The sequence below is a fragment of the Oncorhynchus masou genome, chromosome 11 (assembly GCF_036934945.1).
Source record: "Oncorhynchus masou masou isolate Uvic2021 chromosome 11, UVic_Omas_1.1, whole genome shotgun sequence".
Taxonomy (NCBI): Eukaryota; Metazoa; Chordata; class Actinopteri; order Salmoniformes; family Salmonidae; genus Oncorhynchus; species Oncorhynchus masou.
Window position 1 is genome coordinate 39,277,697 of NC_088222.1, and position 21,254 is coordinate 39,298,950.

The following is a 21,254-nucleotide window of genomic DNA, read 5'->3' on the forward strand; positions in this document are numbered from 1 at the left end:
TAATTACAGACAGAAATACTCCAGTTTCATCAGCTGTCCGTGTGGCTGGTCTCAGACGATCCTGCAGGTGAAGAGGCAGATGGAGGTCCTTGACTGGTGTGGTAACACATGGTCTGTGGTTATGAGGCCAGTTGGATGTACTGCCAAATAATCTACAATGACATTGGAGGCATTTTATGGTAGCGAAAGTAACATTCAATTCTCTGGCACCAGCTCTGGTGGACATTGCTGCAGTCAGCTTGCCAATTGCACACTCCCTCAAAATTTGAGACATATGTGGCATTGTGTTGTGACAAAACTACACATTTTAGAGTGGCCTTTTATTGTGCATAGCACAAGGCACACCTGTGTTATGATCATGCTTTTCAATATGCCACACTGGATGGATTATTTTGGGAAAGGAGAAATGCTCACCAACAGGAATGTAAACAAATCTGTCGACAACATTTGAAAGAAGCTTTTGGAAAATCTTTGGAATATTTTATTTCAGCTCATGAAATCAACACTTCACATGTTGCATTCATATTTTTGTTCTGTATACAAGTCATAACTCAAACTATTATGCTGTTTTTTGTGTCAGGCTTCATCACTTGCCAGCAGGGGGAAGATTTAGACAGGGCACATACTTCATGAAGTCACTGCAGTCTAGCCGACAGGAATTCTCATGCTAGAAAGATACTAATTCTTCTCTACCTAGCCCCATCCCAAAATGTTTAAATCACAGGGAACATTATTAATAACCAGAGGTATATTCATTGAGGTGAAACCTTGCAAATGCTCCTCACTGATTTGAATACACTGAAGGATTTGCATGCAAATTCCCAGCAAGCCAGACCCACATACCTACAGTTCTATATTCTGATAATTCATCATGCACCTTAAACGTCCGCCATACTGAAAATACAGTTTCAAAAGTATGAAAACTTGACCTTCCTCGGAATGTGTTCAGTAAAAAATGCTTTCGACGCCAAGCCTACGTCAAAACAAAAGGAAATTAGCAACCTCAAATAGACATTTTGAAAACTTGAATAAACAATACTTCTTCCAGTGTATTGAAAGCAAAAAACAAACTATAGTTCAGATATTATAATGACACAGCAAGTAATGAGCATTTCCAACCCCCCCCCCCCCAAATGTATTATGCAAATGTTTTATTAGATTTACTAACGTGGTATGTGTGAAATTGCATTACAAAGATGAAATTGAACAAGTTACATTAGCATGTTTTTGTAAGGACCAGCATCGCACACAGTAAGGCAACTGAACATCTCTGCTCGTGGCCTTGCTTAAGAGCTTGACAAAATGGCGCTGAGCCAAGAGTTCACTCAGTTCCTTCTGCTCGTTTTATTCAAATTTAATCGCAAGCATTGTTTTGGCAGTGTGTTTTGACTGGTGTTTTGGCAATGTCCTCCGAGGTGTCCTCCACAGGCCATTCAAGAGAAGTCATTTAAGGGCAGCGTCATCCAAGCTCAGGTAGTTGCTACTGGAGTGTGTAAAGAGACCTCTCCCTTCTGTTCTTTAGTCTTTTTATATTTGCAAAAGCTATGCAACAAGTAACGTAAAGGCAGACCAAATTAACTTTAAGGCAGATTTGTTTCCTTTCTACCAAACTAACAACACTAAACACGCTCTGCTTATGACCTGTACGCTCAAGAGTTCAAAAACCCTCAACGCTGAAGAGCGGTGACAGAGGGAAACGCAAAACAAAAAGGAGGTGAAAGCGCCAACTGGGCAGCCATTTAAAGTTGAGGAAAAAAATAGGACACTTTAAGAGGCCAGTTTTTGAGGAGACAACTGGTCAACTATATCAGCCTAGCCCTGGCTTACACTGAAATGGTTGAGCCCCTTGGTGGAACTATATCTGTGCTCCCTGCAAGTGGTCTCAGACGCGGAAGCTTTCTCCCTTGCCGTCGATGTGACGCAGGCGCAGGTAGATGTCGGTGCCGATGCCCTGCATGGACTGGATGGATAGGGAACCGCCCAGGTACTCAGCGTATGCCCGAGAGGTGGGGAGCCCAAAGCCAAACCTGACGGGCACAGTTTCTCATTCGTTAATAATATGGTTTGTAAACTGGCACTCATTAACAAATTGATAGATTTTGCATTGCAACATGCGAGGACCACCTTCCAGAGAAAGAAAATGTGTATAAATAATTTGGGGCTGCTAAATGCAGAGGTAAACATTATGCTCACAGTTAAGATTTTTGCACAAATTAAGTATTTCGTAGGTTTCATCTACATGACCACTTAATGGAAAAGAACAGTTAAGACAACCTTTTTAACTTCCATATCCATCACCCTTCAAGTCTCAATAATTCATAGGATAAAGTAAACCCATGTGACTCAGTGAAATGGAAGCGTGTGATATTTTTCTACTTTAAGTGGCATCACCATGGCACACTGGCAGTCAATTCAACCCAGCATTATGAGATTAAGAACCGATGTAGTAGAAAGTATAAGGCCCGTCTAACTCACCCGTGCATTGGGCCGGACTGAGGCCCACTGTTGGTCAAGGTGTTGAAAAGGTTGTTCATGCGAGGGTCTTGGTAGCTCTCTTCAGCTGTGCTGTAATGGTAGTCCGTCACCTTGTCCAGGATGCTGTGGGGGATGCCGCCACCACGGTCTGAGATCCTGACGAACATGGAGGATACCCAAGGGTTACACCAGAGAAATTAAAAAAGGTATAGTATTCATGTTAACAAATTCTTATTTACAATGACAGCCTACCAAAAGGTCTCCTGCCAGGACGGGGGCTGGTATTAAAAATACCTGCCACAGTACAAAACTGAACATTTGTTTGAATTAAGACAACTGAAACCAAAGAAAGAGAAGGCAGACGTTTACAGTATATTCTGTAAGATTACATTTCTGGCGATTCCAATTATTTTCATCCCTGTGCTTGGCAAACTCAAGTCACTTAAACCTAACGCTAGCCCACATCAAGACTACTTTGTCAAATGCCGGTACCATCCTTTGGTTTCTTATTCCCCTATATGGCCACCAGTGGCGGTCAATGACGTTTAAGACTTTTTATGAGCATGGCCTTATTTTCTATTACAGCACACTGGATGACTGTCATTCATATTCCATTCACCCAGTTCAATGTAACAGTGATATGTTTTGGCTACTACATGACTCAAAATTTTCCCTATTCCCATCACGAGGTTGCTACAACCAAGCCTATGAATAAAGTTTACAATAGGTGCAGGATAAAAAAGAAAAATTGTAATCAAGTTGACAGTGACACATTCAATATCACCTTGTATACTTTGCCTGCAAACAAGTTAGACAAAATCAATTTATCCCAGTTGTTTCGGTTTCGTAGCTTCCGTTTAAGGGTACGTTCGTAAAAATCACTCTGGCTATCTGCTCCGATTCCAGAGCACTCTGATCCGTGTGCCAGAGCCCAGAATAACTGATCCCGAACCTCAACAACTGCAAATGGGGACAAAGATACTTACTACGTACTTTTGGAGAACTGTTCTCTGGTCTGAGGAAACAAAAATAGAACTGTTTGGCCATAATGACCATTGTTATGTTTGGAGGAAAAAGGGAGAGGCTTGCAAAAAAAAAAAAAAAGCAGAAGAGAGCTGAAGAACATCATCCCAAACGTGAAGGATGGGGGTGGCAGCATCATGTTGTGGGGGTGCTTTGCTGCAGGAGGGACTGGTGCACTTCACAAAATAGATGGCTTCATGAGGAAAGAAAATTATGTGCATATATTGAAGCAACATCAAGACAGTCACGAAGTTAAAGCTTGGTCGCAAATGGGTCTTCCAAATGGACAATGACCCCAAGCATACTTCCAAAGATGTGGCAAAATGGCTTAAGGACAACAAAGTCAAGGTATTGCAGTGGGAATCACAAAGCCCTGACCTCAATCCTATAGAAAATTTGTGGGCAGAACTGATAAAGCATGTTCGAGCAAGGAGGCCGACAAACCAGACAGTTACACCAGCTCTGTCAGGAGGAATGGGCCAAAATTCACCCAACTTATTGTGTGAAGCTTATGAAAGGCTACCCAAAACACTTGACCCAAGTTTAAATTGTTTAAGGCAATGCCACCAAATATTCATTGAGTGCATGTAAACTTCTGACCCACTGGGAATGCGATTAAAAGAAAAAGCTGAAATCAATCATTCCCTTCACTATTATTCTGACATTTTACATTAAAATAAAGTGGTGATCCTAACTGACCTAAGACCTGGCATTTTTACTAGGATTAAATGTCAGGAATGATGAAAAACTGAGTTTAAAGGTTTGTGGCTAAGGTGCATGTAAACTTCGACTTCATCTGTTTTTTCATGTGTGTGTGTGTGGACACCCCTTCAAATTAGTGGATATGGCTATTTCAGCCACAACCGCTGCTGACAGGTGTATCAAATTGAGCACACAGCCATGCAATCGCCATAACCAAACATTGGCAGAAGAATAGCCTTACTGCAGAGCTCATTGACTTTCAATGTGGCACCGTCATAGGATGCCACCTTTACAACAAGTCAGTTCGTCAAATTGCTGTTATTGTTAAGTGGAAACGTCTAGGCGCAACAACGGCTTAGCCGCAAAGTGGTAGGCCAAACAAGCCCACAGAACGAGACCACTGAGTGCTGAAGCGTGCAACGTGTAACTATCGTCTGTCTTCGGGTTGCAACACTCACTACCGAGTTCCAAACTACCTCGAAGCAATGTCAGCACAAAGGGACTGTTCATTGGCTTCATGAAATTGGTTTCCATTGCTGAGTAGCCACACACAAGCCTAAGATCACCATTTGCAATACCAAGCAGTGGCTGGAGTGGTGTAAAGCTCCCCGCCATTTGATTCTGGAGCAGTGGAAACATGTTTTCTAGAGGGATGAATCACACTTCAACATTTTTTTAATTTACCTTTATTTAAGGCAATGCCACCATCTGGCAGTTTCATGGACGAATCTGGATTTGGCGGATGCCAGGAGAACGCTACATGCCCCAATGCATAGTGCCAACTGTAAAGTTTGGTGGAGGAGAAATAATGGTCTGGGGCTAAAGGACTGACACTGAGAAACAAAATTCTCTGGTCTGATGAAACCAAGATTGAAACCTTTGGCCTGAATGCCAAGATGCATGTCTGGAGGAAAGCTGGCACCATCCCTACAGTGAAGCATGGTGGTGGCAGCATCATGCTGTGGGGATGTTTTTCAGTGGCAGGGACTGGAAGACAAGTAAGGATCGAGGGAAAGATGAACGGAGCAAAGTACAGAGCGATCCTTGATGAAAACCTGCTCCAGAGCGCACTGAAACTCAACTGAGGCGAAGGTTCAACGTCCAATAGGACAATGGCCCTAAGCACACAGCCAATACAATGCAGGAGTGGTTTTGGACAAGTCTCTGTATGGAGTGGTCCAGCCAGAGCCCGGACTTTAACCCAATCGAACATCTCTAGAGAGACTTGAAAACAGCTGTGCAGCGGACGCTCCCCATCCAACCTGACAGAGCTTTAGAGGATCTGCAGAGAAGAATGGTAGAAACTCCCCAAATACAGGTGTGCCAAACTTGTAGCGTCATATCCAAGAAGACCTGAGGCTGTAGTCACTGCCAAAGGTGCTTCAACAAAGTACTGAGTAAATGGTCTGAACACTTATGTAAATTTGATGTTTAAATTTCTTATTTTGTATACATTGGAAAACATTTCTAAAAAACTGTTTTTGCTTTGTCATTATGGGGTATTGTGTGTCAGCTGTAATGTAAACGAATGTGGAAAAAGTCAAGGGGTCTGAATACTTTACAAATGCACTATGTAAATGCATTTGGGAATGACTGGAGTACAAAAGCACTTAATACACCGACCTGTTCTGCAATCTGTGCTGGTAAAACAATTTAGTATCAGTACATTCGTTCAGTGTCAACATTGATTTACTATTCTTAAATACTGCACGTGAGCAAGTCTGCTGACGGTGCGTTCCTTGTGGTCCTGAACTGCTGTTTCCATGGCAACCACACTGGGCATGATAAGCCTGCAGCTTAAAGGGAACTCACCCTGAGGCGTCAGGTTTCCCATTCAAACAGCTAAACCCAGAGTCAGGGACTCCTAACATGTTGAACGTGTTGCGTTCACTGCAAAATAAATGTACACATACATGTTATTCAATCATTGCACCCACACGTGTGTTCCAACGAGCGTCTGCGTTGCCAAGCGCTAAAATAGGAGTCAGTTCTATTTGTGATGCTGAACACGGTGCAAGTCCTGCCTCTCCCATCTCTTCATTGGTTTATAGAAGCAGATACCCACGTGCCATCTCCTCCTTGGTATTACCCACATGGGTGATTGAAATATTAACTGAGGTCGGTCGGTTAGTCATGGTAATACACCTATGAAAGTTAGATGCCAATCGCCATAAAGTCCAAAGAAGAAAAAGCCTGGGACGAGAGATGACTAGAAACGCGTCGGTTGACCGTTTTAGGTGTGGATTAGTTGTCAGAGTAGGGGACCTTGTGCATTTCAAGTAAAATAACTCCACGTTTATATCCCAGAACAAATTAGCTAGCAACTGCGTAATTCTTTAACCTTGTTAAAGAAGTCTTGAGTAGATTGAGGTAAAGATAATCAAGGTGCCGAAGGTAACCCACTCACCTGATGACAAAGTCCACGTCGTTGTTAGCAATGGTGACTATGACATCAGGCAAGTTGTAAGGCGTGTCGAGATGGCTTTCCATGGTGGCCCTGTGGGAACAGGTTGAGAAGAGATCAAGGGCAGGCAGTGAGGACATTAGCCTGTGGAGTCCTTCAACGTAACCCGACGCAGGATTGTTTAGAGCAGGGGTGTCAAACTCATTCCACGTAGGAGCGAGTGTCTGCAGGTTTGTCCTTTCAATTAAGACCTAGACAATCATGTGAGGGGAGTTCCTTACCAATGAGTGACCTTATTTCATCAATCAAGTGCAAGGGTGGAGCGAAAACACACACTCAGCCTTTCATGGAATGAGTTTGACTCACTGGTAGATGACACACCCTAAATACACTGCCGTGTAGGAAGGAGGAACATGAGTCAGTGAATGGTCTGTCTGCTAATTGTGACATCTGAGACGGAGCTCCAACAACAGAACAGATACATTGGACTGAAAGGCTGATTATCTTATTGAACACACACACACCTTAGCAATCCTCTCATAAGTGCCAGGGCAACATTTCACCACGAAGAGCAGTAGTACACAGCTAAATACTTTGAAGAAAAGAGGTTGTCTAGCTAGAGATTCAGTTATGTATACTCTTACAATGGCTACCATGGAGTCTGATTTCCTGTTAGATAAGTAGTCAAAGGGAAAAGGTATGATGTTTCAGGGGTGTGCGAGTTGTCAGAAAGTTAGTTAAAAGGATTAGTGAAGTGTTCTGGTACCTCATGGCATTCTTCAGCAGCTCAGGCAGGATGTAGTCTAGGGGCAGGGGGATGAAGGGGAAGCGGGCCGCCACATGGCCGTTGATACGCACCCGTGGGGAGTTACCGTACTGGTGCTCACACAGACGCCTGCAGAAGACATGAGGGAGGATGCACACACACACACTTACAATTGTGTACTGATACAGTGCAGTACTGTACTGATACAGTGCATTTATTCAGACCACTTCACTTTTTCCACATTACAGCTTTATTCTAAAATGGATTAAATAAAACAACTCAATCAGCTGGAAAGAGGTTAAGTGAGGGCTGAGAGAGCAAGAAAGCTGCACATCCCTAGAAGGGCTGAACTGGGACAACAAATGCACAGAGGCTTGTGCTTGTCTGTGTGAGTGGATATGCTATATCTTGTGTAGGTTGCATTGTGCCACACAAAACTGTGGTTATGACTATGAACTTAATACCTTGATACAGAGCCAGTGGAGTAAGCCAGGTAGCCTATTGGAGGTGACTTATGGTAGAGAAATTAACATTCAATTCTCTGGCAACAGCTCTGGTGGACATTCCAGCAGTCAGCATGTTAATTGGACGCTCCATCAAAACATTGTGACAAAACTGCACATTTTAGTGACCTTGTTGTCCCCAGAACAAGGTGCACCTGTGTAATGGTCATGCTGTTCAATCAGCTTCTTGATATGCCACACCTGTCAGGATTATCTTGGCAAAGGAAAAATGCTTACTAACGGGTGTAAACAAAATTGTGCACAAAGTTTGAGAGAAGCTTTTTGTGCATATGGAACATTTCCGGGCTCTTATTTCAGCTCATGAAACATGGGATCAACACGTGTTGCTTTTATATTTTTGTTCAGCGAACTCTGTAGTTAGTGTGTCAGGCAAGAGTTGAGATTTTTGTTTTAGGAAGAGAAAGAAAGCGAGAAAGGAATTGGAGGCGTAACTATCACAATTTATTAGGAATATAGTACGTGTTGAGAAAAAGAGAGGAAGGATGAAAGAGACATTATGTTCCTGACTACAATGGTATCCTATATTTGTTGTTACTCGGTCAGTGAAAAAGAAGTGATGTGTCAGGGCCCAGCAGCAAAAGGCAGAGAGGAATAGGAGTTAGAGGATTGGAGGGATAGAGATGAAGCGAGGAGAGAAGAGGAAGAAAATAGTGGAAGGAGTGGACGAAGCAGAGGGAGAGCATACTCGAGAGGGGAGCCTACGTTTCAATGGCGTGTGCCTGCCCTAAGTCCCACCATTCACCCTTGTAGCACACAGCTTGGGCCTAAAGTGACAGTGGCTTTGGAGGTGTTTTTAAGAGGTCAGGACCTTCGGTTACAGAGCTTGTAATGGATTACAACAAGAAAATGGGTGGGATTGAACATTAGAGCAATTACAATGTTGGATGCACAGGCAGAAAATGGTGGAAGTATGTGTTTTGGGGGGATGTTCAACATTGCCATCCTAAATGTGTACATTGCAGTGTCCCCCACACAAAGGACCCCTCCTAGAAACCGCAGGTCCATGAAGGCCTTCAGAATGCAGTTTGCAAACAGTCACTTTGTGATATGGCTACAGTGGCAGGAAGAGGGGATCCAAGAGTGTGGCACCTGGGTGTGCGGACCGAGTTGTAAACTCATTTGAAAGCAGGTTAAGTTTGAAGGGCACAAGAGAGGGTGTGTGGGAGATGTGTAGAAACCTCCTTCGGGTGCGCTACGTGTTGTGCCACTTGCAGGATGGGGCCGTGCTTCCAGAAGTTCCATGACATGTTGTAGGCTAAATGCAAACACTAAAGTGAGTGTGAAACATGAATTTGTACTACAAGTCTTGTCTCTGAACAGATGTTTTTTTTTTTAAATATTCTATCCAAATACTTGTTTCATTCACAGAATTGTCGTCAAAGTAGGCTACTATTTCTACATTGTGTGTCAGGCCTGGTCTGTACTAAATCTTATTGAGGTTACCTACAATTTGAAAGTCTGAATAGTTTTGAATTTTTACATTGTTATCCATTAACAATTGGATAAGTTGGAACAAAGGCCCATATAAAGTTCACAATGGCAGGCCCTGTGACAAGTCTGTACATGAGCTATATCACCTTATCACAGAAAAGTAGGGGCAAATAGAAGGCAGAGCGTGACCTGTGGTCTAATACAGAAGTAGTGAGATTCTAAACCAACGATATATAAGGTAACGGATCCACCACTTACCTTGCAAAATCAACCCATTTCTCAATGATCTTTTTGGGGGAGAGTCGCCTGCAGATGATGCCCACAAAATCTGGCTGCATAGAGGGATGAAAGATATAAGAGGAGAAGCAAAAGCTTTATTATTGACACGCTAAACATAGGATAGTTTGCCCAATTTCTTAAGAGTCAATGTAATCTTCGTCAGAATTTACTACATGGGCTAAATGGGGCTAGTCATCTCAAAATGTTTCAGAAAGAAACCAGCAGTCAAAGGATTTGATAAAATAGTGAGTTAGGTCTAAGTGTTGTTGGGCAACAAAACCATAACGCTCGGCGAGGTATCAGGTACTAGCGGCTAACTAACAGTCTCTAGACCTGGCAAACATGCTTCATCATCCTGACCACCGAAATATTACATAGATCCTATAACTGAGTCAGATGAAATTATTCTGAGGCCCACTCACACTGGAACTTAGGCTTACGAATGGTTTAAAGATGCATCTTCCCTACAACGGCAGAAGATGTAACATACATTTCCCAAAACGACCGTTCTCTCTGCATGGTGTTAAGTGTGTCGTTGGCGCACGTGTCGATACTGACAGAATCAAAAGGATGTGCTGCTCTTGGATCAGCTTTCTCCATTCAAATCGTACCTTAACATTATTTCGGGCGATCATTTTATAAACTAGGCAAGTTGGCTAAGTACAAATTCCTATTCACAATGGACGGCCTACCCCGGATGACACTGGGCCAATTGTGCGCCGCCCTATGGTTCTCCCAATCACGGCCAGTTGTGATACAGCCTGGAATCAAACCAGGGTCTGTAGTGGCACCTAGGCACTGAGATGCAGTGCCTTAGACCGCTGCACCATTGGACATAACTAAAAACACCAGAATATAAAATCGGCAAATGCATTTAGGAAATCTGATCCAAAGTATTCCCACACAATTTGAAATTATGTTTTAGTCAAACGTTATATCCGTTTGGGCTTCTTGCGGTCAATTTGCAGTCCACAAATGACTTTTAGCCCCCTCGACCACACCATTTTTAAAAAATCTGCCTGTGGCTGAATCTAGTTGATCCCTGTCCTAGTGCTGTATTACCACCTACAGCTGCAAATATTGAGGCAGCTTATTCTAATTCTTACCCAATAACAATAATGCCCTAAATCCCAGACTTGGCACATCATTGCGCCCGTTAGATTACACATCATGCAATATATTGACACAAATTAGATGGTAGCCTACAAGTAGCAAAATAGAACTAGATTGAACATGAAATGCATTTCAATATGATTAACATAAGCCAATAGCGTATTTATATTGCAGTCATCTCTGTATTCATTTAAAGCATATTTTTATACATGGCTTGTCTGTATCAATTGCAAAGAGATTGGCAACTTTATTCGTAGTCAACTTTGTTCTGAAGTTATCGGTGGTCAAAGACGAGGGGGGGGGGGGGGCATCTAATGAAGCACTTAGCTGTTCTACGAGTGGCCTGAGGCAGGCGTTGATTACGAGCATTCTCAAGTGAACTTTAATAACGATGGTTTTGGGAAGCAGCTCAGATTTAACAATCCTCCTACGAAGGTTCTAACAATGAACTTAGCCTTCAATGATTGAGGAACCGGGCCCTGTTCTCTGGTTGCATAAAGCACATCAGGGGTTAATAATATAAGGATACAAAACTGGCTCTAGTAAAATTCATGGGGCCAGCAGACTGCACCAAGAATAATGGCTTTGTCCATCTAACGTGTTTTTTTCTTTTAGCTCACATGAGTGGTGCATAATCTAGAATCTGTCAATCGGGAGTGACACTATTTCACTGCACTGGTGGACTAATGTTCACATTTTAGTGTATGGTAGAGTATCTATAGATATATTTGGAGATACTACTGCACAAATAAATGAATCAGATGTTTATTGTAAATCTTATAATCCAAACTATAAGTGTTTGCAAGGCTGAAATGTTGGGTTCATGTACTGGTGGGCTCATTTAGTATGAAAATAAATTAGTTATCCAAGTATGCGTCGCCTCTTCAACTTATAATACTGCCCTGTAATAACCCCATGCGTGTTCCTTTTCTCAGTCTGTTAGCAATTGATGACTAGAAGGTGGATAGGAGGCATACATTTTCTTCATGCAGGGCAAGGTGGTGTGTGGCTAACATCCGGATGCCCAGACGGGAGGTGAGGGTGGTGTCCAGAAAGTTACGGACCAGGGTCTCATCCTGGAACATAAAAACAAAACACTCAAGGCCAGGAATACATTACACCATTCTGTAAATCCTACGGTAACATTACAAAACAAAGAGTTCCAACAACCAACTTATAACCAATTTAAATAAAGATCTACAACCTCAAGTTGTATTCCATACAACTGGCAGCAACAAGATGATAAAACAGCTGTCAAAGTGGAAAGTCAATGACTTGAATTAGTTGAATTTATATGCTTATGGCCATTACCTGGATGTGCCGCCTACACTCCCTGAAGCCTTCAGCCAGCAGAGTGACCACATCCTTGTGGTCATCCAGGAGCTGCTGCACCAGCTTACTGTATCGAGCGTCCATCTCCTGGTCCTTGATCTGACAAACAGATGATGCAGAGTGAAATCCATTTGAATTCGACCATTGTTCAAATACAGAGCTGGGATGAATTCCATTCTTATTCCAGTCAGGTGAATTGGTCAATTTCTCCACTAGAATAAAATATACTTGCAGAAGTGGCTTGAAATCAACTGTTTATCCACACACACAGCCCTCAGAAAGTATTCACCCCTCGACACACATCAAATAATGAGTGATTTTTTTTTTATGTATTGAAAATGAAAACAGAACAATATAATTTACCTAACTATTCACAACCCTGAGCCAATACATGTTATCACAGCGATGACAGCTGTGAGACTTTCTTGGTAAGTCTAAAAGCTTTCCACACCTGGATTGTGCAACATTCGCCCATTATGCTTTAGAAAAATTCTCGGGCTCTGACTAGTTGGTTGTTGATCATTGCTAGACATTTAAGTCTTGCCATAGATTTAAGCCGATTTAAGTCAAAACTGTAACTAGGCCACTCAAACATTCAATGTCATCTTTGTAAGCCACTTCAGTATATATACACATTTGGCCTCGTCTTTTAGGTTATGGTCCTGCTGAAAGGCGAATTTGTCTCCCAGTGTTTATTCTCTTGGTCTTTTAAAATATTCCCAAAAAGCAAACCTGTAATTTAGTAAAGTGAATGGAAAAAAAGTGAATAATTATTCCTCAAACATGGGTGTCACAATTATTGGCACGCCAAGAAATTCTTACTGAAGTATATTCCCATTTTAAGTTTAGCTGAGTGATTAGGAACACGTAAGTGGTAAGCCATGACTTATGAGGTAACGGGCCAAGTTCTCATAGTCATCCATTACTAATTGGAAAGACACGATAATACAGTAATGATGTGCAACAAAAGGTTGTGGAGCTGCACAGATCAGGAAATGGCTCTAAGAAAATAGCTCAACGGTTGAAATGCCCATTTCCCCTATCAGGGCAATAATTAAGAAGTTTAAAGCAACTGGAGAGGTTAACAAATCGGCCTGAAGAGGAAGTGTGTCTACATTGACCCCACACACAGTGAGCATGGTTCAAGTGCCCCAAAAATCTCCAAGGATTACAGCTGGAGAATTGTAGACATTAGTTGGGTTTAGGTGTCAAAGTCTCAAACTACAGTTAAACGCCACCTACATAACCACAAGTTGTTTTGGAGGGTTGCCATAAAAATAAAACTTCGCCGTCATCAAACAACAAACTCAAGCACCTACAGTTTGCCAAACGTTACTGGCACTTTCAATGGGACCAGGTACTATGGTAAGATGAGACCAAAATAGAGCTTTTTGGAAACAAGGTAATGAATGAAGGGGTGGCAATAATTGTGGCACACATGTGAGAAATGTTTTACGGTAAGACTTTTTTCAGAACCCGTTTTTTCTCATATTTACCAAGGGTGCCAATATTAGTGGAGGGCACTGTGGAGTGGTACTCACTGATGTGTTGTATTCAGGACAAAGTTCACTTCGTTGCCACATTTTTTGCAGTTTTACTTTAGTGCCTTATTGCAAACAAGATGAACATTTAGGAAACATTCATTCTGTATAGGCTTCCTTCTTTTCACTCTTTCATTTAGGTTAGTATTGTGGAGTAGTTACAATGCTGTGGATCCATCCTCAGTTTTAGCCCATCACAGCCATTTAACTTCAACTGTTTCAAGGTGAAAATACTGTGTGATTTCTTTCCTCTCCGGCAACTGAGTTAGGAAGGACACCTGTCTCTTTATGGAGACTAAGTGTATCGATACACCATCCAAAGTGTAATTAACGCATTGTTCCACAATTTACTACGTTACAGCCTTATTCTAAAATTTATGAAATGGTTTTGTTTCTCAATCTACACACAATACCCCATAATGAGAAGCAAAAACAGTTTCAGAAATTTTTGCAAATGTATTACATAAACGGAATTATCACATTTACATAAGAACTCAGACCCTGTACGCAGTACTTTGTTGAAGCACCTTTGGCACTGATTATGGCAGAGTCTTCTTGGGTATGACGCTACAAGCTTGGCACACCAGTATTTGGAGAGTTTCTCCCATTCCTCTCTGCAGATTCTGTCAAGCTCTGTTAGATTGGTTGGGGAGCATTCCAGCAGCTATTTTCAGGTCTCTCCAGAGCTGTTCGATTGGGTTCAAGACTGGGCTCTGGCTGGGCAACTCAAGGACATTGAGACTTGTCCCGAAGCCACTCCTGTGTCGTGTTGGCTCTGTGCTTAGGGTCGCTGTCCTGTTGGAAGGTGAACCGCAGCCCCAATCTGAGGTCCTGAGTGCTCTGGAGCAGGTTTTCATCAAGGATCTCTGTACTTTGCTCCGTTCATTTTTGCCTCGAGCCTGACTAGTCTCCCAGTCCCTGCTGCTGAAAAACATCCCCACAGCATGCTGCCACCACCATGCTTCACCGTAGGGATGGTGCCATGTTTCCTCCAGACATGATGCTTAGCATTCAGGCCAGAGTTCAATCTTGGTTACACCAGACCAGAAAATCTTGTTTCTCAGGCTATGAGAGTTTATATGTGCCTTTTAGCAAATCCAAGCACGCCGTCATGTGACTTTTACCGAGAAGTGGCTTCCGTCTGGCCACTACCATAAAGGCCTAATTGGTGGAGTCCTGCAGAGATGGTAGTCCTTCTGGAAGGTTCTCCCATCTCCACACAGGAACTCTGAAGCTCTTTCAGAGTGACCATCAGGTTCTTGGTCACCTCCCTTACCAAGGCTCTGCTCAGTTTGGCCAGGAGGCCAGCTCTAGGAAGAGTCTTGTCGGTTCCAAACTTCTTCCATTTAAGAATAGAGACAACTGTTCTTGGGGACCTTAAATGCTGAAGTGTTCTGGCACCCTTCTCCAGATCTGTGCCTCGACAGAATGCTGTCTCGGAGCTCTACGGACAATTCCTTTGACATCATGGCTTGGTTTTTGCTCTGACATGCACTGTCAACGGTGGGACCTTATATAGACAGGTGTGTGCCTTCCCAAATCATGTCCATTCAATTGAATTTACCACAGAGTTGGAAAAAGTCAAGGTGTCTGAATACTTCCCGAAGGCACTGTATGCATGCATGCATGCATGCATGCATGCAATAGCTATCCTCTGTTTACCGTTTATAAAACTGGCTGTATCATCTCAACTGGATTTGTTACAATTCTTGCAAAAATATCCTTTCAAAATACTATACTTTTCATCCAAACAATGACACTTCCAATCAAACAAATACAGTAGGTGAAATCTTTGTCTTTCCTAATGTTCTTGAACTTGGGATTTCATTTGGGGCGGCAGGGTAGCCTAGTGGTTAGAGCGTTGGACTAGTAATCGAAAGGTTGCAAGGTCGAATCCCCGAGCTGACAAGGTACAAATCTGTCGTTCTGCCCCTGAACAGGCAGTTAACCCACTGTTCCTAGGCTGTCATTGAAAATAAGAATTTGTTCTTAACTGACTTGCCTAGTAAAATAAAGGTAAAAAAAAAAAAAAAAATTGAAGCCGTTATACACACACATATATATCTATATCAGAGCACCCGGTGCCCACTCCACAAACAAATACATTAGTCAGCCTGGAGGTGTCAGGCCGGTCTGAATATGGAAGACCTGAGGGTCAACCCAACCTACTCCTCAGTGTGGCCGCTTGACTACTCACCACTGGGAAATCACTCAACACATGGTAGGCTCGAATGTAGAGCTCATGCTGCAGGAGGGAAAGAGAGAGTGGGTGTTGATTAGAATTCCCTCTGAGCACACTTAGTTAAGAGGAACCTCCTCTGCCTCCACAAGTGGGCCACAACACATCCCATGGGCGTACATGTGTCCTGGCCTACATTCCAAAAACAGAGGATGTTTATGAGATTATAGCCTAGGTCTTCCAATATGACTCAAATCCTGAATAGTTGTTTGAGTGAATGAGTAATATTTCCCCATCTTAAAAAAAACAAAACAATGTACAGTAATTTGTGCATCACTGGTTATGCGTTATTGGTAGGAGAATATTCAGAGAAAGCACGAGGCCTACAGGCCTTGTAATACTGATCATGCATTGCAGGCACCAATTGTTTTTGTGTGTGAAAATGAAGTGCCTCTGCTGTGTGAGAAACCTAGTTAAAAGTTCATACAGTGTCAAGACAATCAGATGAAGTAAATAGGCCATTGGAAGGGAGGAGAGGAGCCAAAGGGAGGAGTAGAGAAGGTTTCATAGTACTGCACATTACAGCTAAAGAACTAAGGAAAACCTCCAATGTCACAGACGGCGTATCTTTTCAACTCTACAGGAGAAGAACTTTCCACACTCAGGCAGAAATTGGGTATGCTGATAGACATTACTTAATCACATTGATTATAGTTCTGTAGGCATAGAGTGATGTGGCTTTGTTTGTTACAGTGTAAAGAAGCCCTTCTCATGAATTTAGGAAGCTACGTGACGCAGCTAAGCTAATAAACACTAGCAGAGTGCTGTGTAACAAGTCCATTCTCAGTGAACGGCTGTTCAAGGTTAGTCTATTTTGATAGACAGTGACAATGACTCAATTATGTTTCAGACACCTGTTGAGCACATGACCTCCTCTCCCAGACGAGCACAATGATTGGAATGAGAGGCTTGTCCCGCAAGTTGCAAAGGGGCCGTTACACCACCAGAAAGGTAAATCAGACATGTTGACAAAGGAGGGACTCACCACTTGCAGGATGGTGGGGTTGCAGCCAATGATGAAGGGCAGGCTGCGGAAGCCCTTGATACGGTGGGCGATGCGCACAGGCAACTCCTTGTGCAGGTACTTGGCACTACTCTACAAACAGACATGGTGGACAGGTGAGACATGCACACCGCAGACAATACAGAGCAAGGCAAAGTGATCAATGACTAGGCAAACCAAACAAAAAAGTTATGACCGAGGTTATTTAGAGTCGCATACTGAAGTATAGTAAAATTATATTTCCAGTGAGAGTGCTACACGTAAACACTCAAGATGACATTCCTAAATCAGCATATGGGAGAAAAATAAAGTGAAATATTGGTCCAATATTTGTTTAAGGAACACTCAAATATAGATAAGATGCATCACTTATCAAGTCAACTTCAAGGCAGTCATCAATCCCGCAGACAAAGCGTGTCTAAGGCCTATTATGATAAGTAACCAACAATATTGTCCAAAGACTGGACAGAGGAGTGGTCAGTTACCAGGATGTGGTTTCCATCCGGAGACTTCCCAGCATAGAGCAGGGTGGTTGGTGTCAGTCGGACCAAGGCCTGGGGAGAGCGAGGAGAAAAACAGTTGTAGGTCTGGTTTAGTGGATTTCCTCCAATATTAGATACAATGGACATAAGCAAACAACAATGTAGTGTGAATTCATGATACGGATTACGGACACAAGAACTCAATAAATACCTGCAGTCAACTTGTGCACTAGGTAAAACTGATAGTTGAACTTCGGCAATGAGGCCCTTTATCTACTTCCCCAGAGTCAGATGAACTCGTGGATACCAGTTAAGGAAGTTAGGGGTAGTTTCTTGAGCCAATGCTAACTAGCGTTATGACTGAAAATCTATGGATATCTACTATGCATGCTAGCAGATACCCATAGACTGTCATTGCACTAGCAATTGCGCTAGTTAGCAACTTCCTTCAAACTGCACGCAGAAACTGAAAGTGGTAAGCACAAGTTCATCGGACTCTGGGGAAGTAGATGAAGGGCGATTGCCAAAATCCCCAAGTATCCCTTTAATAGATAAAGCTGATCAAGGTATTCATCCCGCCTGTTGCATTATTTTTTCATTATGAAACCTTTCCCCAAAGCAGCGGATTGAGCCAGTCACATGGTATGTTTTTGTTTTTAATTATAAAATACCCACAGAGTAAACAGAAGCTTCCACAACCTGACAATCCACTGTTGTGCAGTGCAAGAGGTGATCAAGTTAAATTGAAATTCTCTGTTTGCTTAACTTGAATCAATCCCCTCCTGGAACAAAATCCCAGCTGTCTAGTATGTTTTGTGTGCAGCAAACCTCTTGAGATAACTTTTGTACAACTTTATGGGCTAGGGTGTGACATGTCTGTCCTTGCAATTTGTTTATATTCGCTTCCACTTGTTAGCATATAGTGCCTTCTGAAAGTATTCACACCCCTAGACTATTTCCACATTTTGTTGCATTAGAGCCTGAATATAAAATGGATTCAATTGAGAATGTGTCAGTGACCTCCACACAATACCACACAACGTTGTGAACAGAGTGCCCCATGGTGGCTGTGGTGTTATGATATGGGCAGGCATAAGCAATGAACAACCAACAACTGCATTTTATCAATAGTAATTTCAAAGCACAAAGATACCGTGACGAGATCCTGAGGCCCATTGCCGTGTCATTCATCTGCCATCCTCAACTCACGTTTCATCATGATAATGCACGGCCCCATGTTATAAGGATATGTACACAATTACCAGAAGCTGAAAATGTCCCAGTTCTTCCATGGCCTGCATACTCAGCAGACATGTCACTCAATGTGCATGTTTAGGAGGCTGTTCTGGATCGACGTGTACGACAGTGTTCCAGTTCCTGACAATACCCAGTAACTTCACACAGCAAGTGAAGAGGAGCAGGACAACATTCCACAGGCCACAATCAACAGTCTGATCAACTCTATGCCAACGAGCTGTGTCACATTGCATGAGGCAAATGTGGTCACACCAGATACTACTTAATTATATAATCCACAGCCCAACCTTTTCGTCTTTATAAAAAGGTATCAGTAAACAACCAATGCATATCTGTATTCCCAATCATGTGAAATCCATAGATCAGGGCCTAATTCATTTATTTCAATTGACTGATGTCCTTATGTGAACTAACTAAAATCTTTGAAATTGCTGCATGTTGAGTTTATTTTTGTTCAGTGTATATGAAAAATCACTCTGGTGCTCAATACATTTTGTTTGGTGCCTAAATTTTTTTAAGTTGGAAGCAGTGTGTATGTGTTTGTGGGAGAGAGAGTGGTGTGTGTTTATGAGAGCGAGCGAGACCGAGAGAGTGTGGGAGGGAGTCCGTGTGGGTCTGTTTACTGAAGAGTAAAGAAGATTTCATGCAGTGTTTTCACCTTACTGCCACAATTACATGCAGATCATTAGACATGTAAACTCAGCAAAAAAGGAAATGTCCCTTTTCAGGGCCTTGTCTTTCAAAGATAATTGTAAAAATTCAAACAACATCACAGATCTTCATTGTAAATGGTTTAAACACTGTTTCCCATGCTTGTTCAATGAACCATAAACAACTAATGAACAAGCACACGTGGAGCAGTCGTTAAGACACTAACAGCCTACAGACGGTAGGAAATTAAGGGCTTGTAGGCCTGTTGTAAGGCAGATCCTCAACCAGACATCAGCTGCAACCAGACAGGACTGGCAAAAAGTGCTCTTCACTAAAGAGTAACAGTTTTGTCTCACCAGGGGTGATGGTTAGATTTGTGTTTATCGTCGAAGGAATGAGCGTTACACCGAGGCCTATACTCTGGAGCGGGATCGATTTGGAGGGTCCGTCATGGTCTGGGCGGTGTGTCACAGCATCACCGGACTGAGCTTGTTGCAGGCAATCTCAATGCTGTGCTCCAACCACTAGGCTATGCTGCCGCCCCATTAAAAACTCTAATTGTTTTAAAAGTCACCATTGTCCTCATGGTGAAATCCCTGGGTGGTTTCCTTCCTCTCCGGCAACTGGGTAAAGGACGCCTGCATCTTTGTAGTGACTGGGTGTATTGATACACCATCCAAAGTGTTATTAATAACTTTCCCAGGCTCAAAAGGGATATACAATGTCTGCAATTTTATTTGACCCATCTACCAATAGGTTCCCTTCTTTCCAAGGCCTTGGACAATCTCCCTCGTCTTGGTGGTTGAATCTGTTTGGAATTCACAACTGGGCAGAGGGACCTGACAGTTAATTGTATGTGTGGGGTACAGAGGGGAGTTAGCCTGTGTGTTGAACATTAATTTTGAATGCAACTTGTGCAACTTGTGAAGCAAATGTTTACTCCTGAATTTATGCTTACCATAACAAAGGGGTTGAATACTTATTGACTCAAAACAGTTCAGATTTTCATTTTGAATTTGTACAAATGTATAAAAACAAAATCCACTTTGACATAATGGGGTATTGTGTGTTGGCCAGTGATCATTTTAAATCGTTTACATTTTAGGCTGTAACAAAATGTGGAGAAAGTCAAGGGGTGAGAATACTTTCTAAAATCACTGTATGTAGCTCAAATCGTTCGCGAGCTATGGAAGTTTGAAGGTCCAAATATCTGTCGAATCTCGAACCAATTTTACCAGGGTTTGACAAATGTTTGCCAGGTCAGTTTAAGGACCTTGGATTGTGTGTCGATTACATACCCGTGTTGTTCACGTCACTCCCAATAATCTGAAACTAGCTAAATATTATCGAGCACGCAAACCTGGTACTTTGTTCATCATTTTTCACATGGTCATAATCTTTCACATGGTGTTTACAGTTGCTTACTTCTTGGGGCCCAAGGCAACGCACCAATGTGTACAAACATTTTTACCGAAGATATCAGCTACATTAGCTAATTAACTATCCGTTCTAACCCGCTAACGTTAGATAGCTCACTACAGTAATACCCAGCTAGCTGCTAAGGACAGTGCTGAGGCTTACTGGTCAAAAGGGCAAGTCAGAGGAACAGAATTTCCTTACCTTTTCTGCCGAGGCATCGATTGCAGACTGGTTGTAAAACGATGTGACGGTTTTTGACCTCTCTCGTGCCAGTTCTGTATGTCCCTGTATTGAAGATGTAGAACGAAATAATTTGCTGTCTGTGGAGATGGGGGTGATTGTTTTCGTGATGGGGGCAAGCAAAAGCTTGCTCAACCTCGGGCTCGTGATAGCAGAACCACAGCCCAGCATCTCGAAAGCAGTACCTGTCACTCTACGACGCATTTTGGATATATATTTACACGAACAGGACAATCCTGTTCTGAGGTTGTTCAAATTATTTGATGGACGACCCTTGTGATCGTGCAAAAAGGCACGTATCTGATACAGTCAAACTCATGAAGAGTACGGAAAGGTCACTTTATAAAGAGATTGACCAGTCTGCAACAGTGTT

General features: G+C 42.5%; 1 protein-coding gene across 1 annotated transcript; it reads right to left on the reverse strand.

Moving 5' to 3' along the window:
- Nucleotides 1-467: 467 nt before the first annotated feature.
- LOC135548670 (branched-chain alpha-ketoacid dehydrogenase kinase-like) lies at nucleotides 468-21,254 on the reverse strand. Its single transcript, XM_064978501.1, has 11 exons — nucleotides 20,843-21,254; nucleotides 17,318-17,386; nucleotides 16,815-16,925; nucleotides 15,788-15,835; nucleotides 12,029-12,148; nucleotides 11,695-11,793; nucleotides 9,584-9,657; nucleotides 7,371-7,499; nucleotides 6,608-6,697; nucleotides 2,476-2,631; nucleotides 468-2,027 (listed from the first exon to the last, which is right to left on the reverse strand). Exons 1-11 carry the CDS (start codon nucleotides 21,083-21,085, stop codon nucleotides 1,883-1,885), a joined length of 1,284 nt encoding a protein of 427 aa, XP_064834573.1. The 5' UTR covers nucleotides 21,086-21,254; the 3' UTR covers nucleotides 468-1,882.